General features: G+C 52.5%; 1 protein-coding gene across 1 annotated transcript; it reads left to right on the forward strand.

The window, feature by feature from the left end:
* Positions 1-1,309: 1,309 nt before the first annotated feature.
* PPP1R14D (protein phosphatase 1 regulatory inhibitor subunit 14D) lies at positions 1,310-1,784 on the forward strand (the record flags this gene model as incomplete). The annotated part of the gene is made up of 1 exon (XM_081811328.1): positions 1,310-1,784. A coding segment is annotated over exon 1 (340 nt), but the record flags the coding sequence as incomplete, so codon positions are not given.
* Between the last annotated feature and the right edge of the window lie 293 nt (positions 1,785-2,077).

A 2,077-nucleotide genomic window follows, 5' to 3' on the forward strand; every position in this document is an offset into this window, starting at 1 on the left:
TGGTGCGGTTGCTTCTGGAGAGTGGAGCTGGGGAGAGAAACTTTCATTTTTCATTTGTTTGTCCTTATTTTTTAAAAAAATACAGTGTTCTGGAACTTTTCTAAAAAGTTTAGAAATTTTTGTTAACAGGGTGCCTGGGTGGTGTAGTCAGTTGAGCGTTTGACTGTTGATTTCAACTTGAGTGATGATGTCAGGGTCATGGGATAGAGCCCCAAGTCAGGCTCCATACTCAGCAGGGAGTCTGCTTGGGCTTCTCGCTCCCTTTCCCTCTGCCCCTCCTGCTTTCTCTCTCTCTCTCAAAATAAATAAATCGGGCACCTGGGTGGCTCAGTTGGTTAAGCGACTGCCTTCGGCTCAGGTCATGATCCTGGAGTCCCGGGATCGAGTCCCACATCAGGCTCCCTGCTGAGCAGGGAGTCTGCTTCTCCCTCTGACCCTCCCCCCTCTCATGTGCTCTCTCTCATTCTCTCTCTTGAATAAATAAATAAAATCTTAAAAAAAAATAAATCTTTTAAAAAAAGGACATTTCTGTTACAAAAGAATAAACAAAGAAACATACGCTTCCTTTAGAATGCAAGTACTGTATGTTTAGAACTATTAGTCTTGTCACCTGGGTAAAAGTTAGGTCTGTGTGTTTCCTCTGTGTCAGGAAGGAGCTGAGTCAGGGGAGGGTCATGTGATGATAAACATGGCTTCCCAAGCAGTTGCCTCTGGGGACCGGGCACGGGAGATGAGCTTGATGAATTTACCTTTGCAAGCACAGGGCCAGGCTGACAGAGGAGCACCTCTTCCCTCACATATGCATAAGGCAGCTCACATTCAGACACACCCAGACCCAAGAGGGTACTGACCCGACGAGGGCCAGAGATAACCATTCCTCTATCCTTGGTGAGACTCTGCCCCCGCCAGTGCCCCACTCTGAGCAGGAGCTCCTACCTGCTTGGGACTCTGCTCCTGCAGGATCCATCTGACTCCAGTTCCTCAGGGCCCAGGTGGATCTAGTCCCAGGAAGATGGGATGCCGAGGGCTCTCAGGTGAGGGTGACTCCAGTCCTGTTCCACAACTGGCCATAGAGCACCGATCAGAGCCCTGCACCCCTCAGGACCTGAGCATCCCTTCTTCCTCCCAAGGCATGGCACGATCTTAACCTTTGCTTATCTGAAGTTTATATCACTTTGAGCTCCAGCAGCTGCAAAAAGGAGGGCTGGGGCACAGCTCGGGAGTGCCACGCACTGGCAGGAAGGAGCCTGGAGATTGGCATTCCCAGCACCAGAGAAAGTCCTGTTGATCTTTGATCCTCCACCCCTCCCGGAGCCTTGGCCCTGCCCCTCTCCCCCTTCCTTTCTTCCCTGCTGGCCTCTCCCTCTGTTCGGCTCCTCACTTCCCTGGCGCCCTTTCTCTGACTGGCAGTTTTCCCCAGGTCCTTGCTCACACCAAGCCTTCCATGCTGTCTTCAAGCCCTACTTCCTGCACGTCTCCCAACCCTGACAGGGAGAACCCAAGTAAGAAGGTCCACTGGACTTCTGGGAGGACGAGGACGTCATCCACAGACTCAGAGTCAAAGCCCCACTCCGACCCCTCCAAAGTAGCCAGGTCCCGGAGATCCAGCCGGCTGACGGTGAAGTACGACCGGGGACAGCTGCAGCGCTGGCTGGACATGGAGCAGTGGGTGGATGCGCAGGTTCAGGAGCTCTTCCAGGTGAGTGACACAAGGCAGCGAGGGAGGCCGCGGGGTGCTGGGGAGAGTGCCTGCCCGAGACCTCAGGAGGAGCTGGAGGGCCAGTGTGAGATGCTCCCACGGAGGGAAGGCTTCTCCCAACAGGTGAAGATAGATTTGCAGTCCCGAAATCCACCTCCCTCTGGTCTGGTCCGGTCTGGTCTGGGCTCTGCCTCTAATGCTCTTCAAAATCTGTGCCAGGTGTTTTAACTTAGTTTCCTAATCTATAGAATGAGCCTATCAATGCCTGTCATATCTCCTTTGTGGGACTTTTTGAAGCTCAAGTGAGATAGAAGAGCTACTTTTATGTATTTGTCTTGCTCTCAGCCTCAACACACCTGCATGCCAAGAGCTACATTG

The sequence above is a fragment of the Leptonychotes weddellii genome, unplaced genomic scaffold (genome assembly GCF_054177405.1).
Source record: "Leptonychotes weddellii isolate Sample4059 unplaced genomic scaffold, ASM5417740v2 HiC_scaffold_7091, whole genome shotgun sequence".
Classification (NCBI taxonomy): domain Eukaryota; kingdom Metazoa; phylum Chordata; class Mammalia; order Carnivora; family Phocidae; genus Leptonychotes; species Leptonychotes weddellii.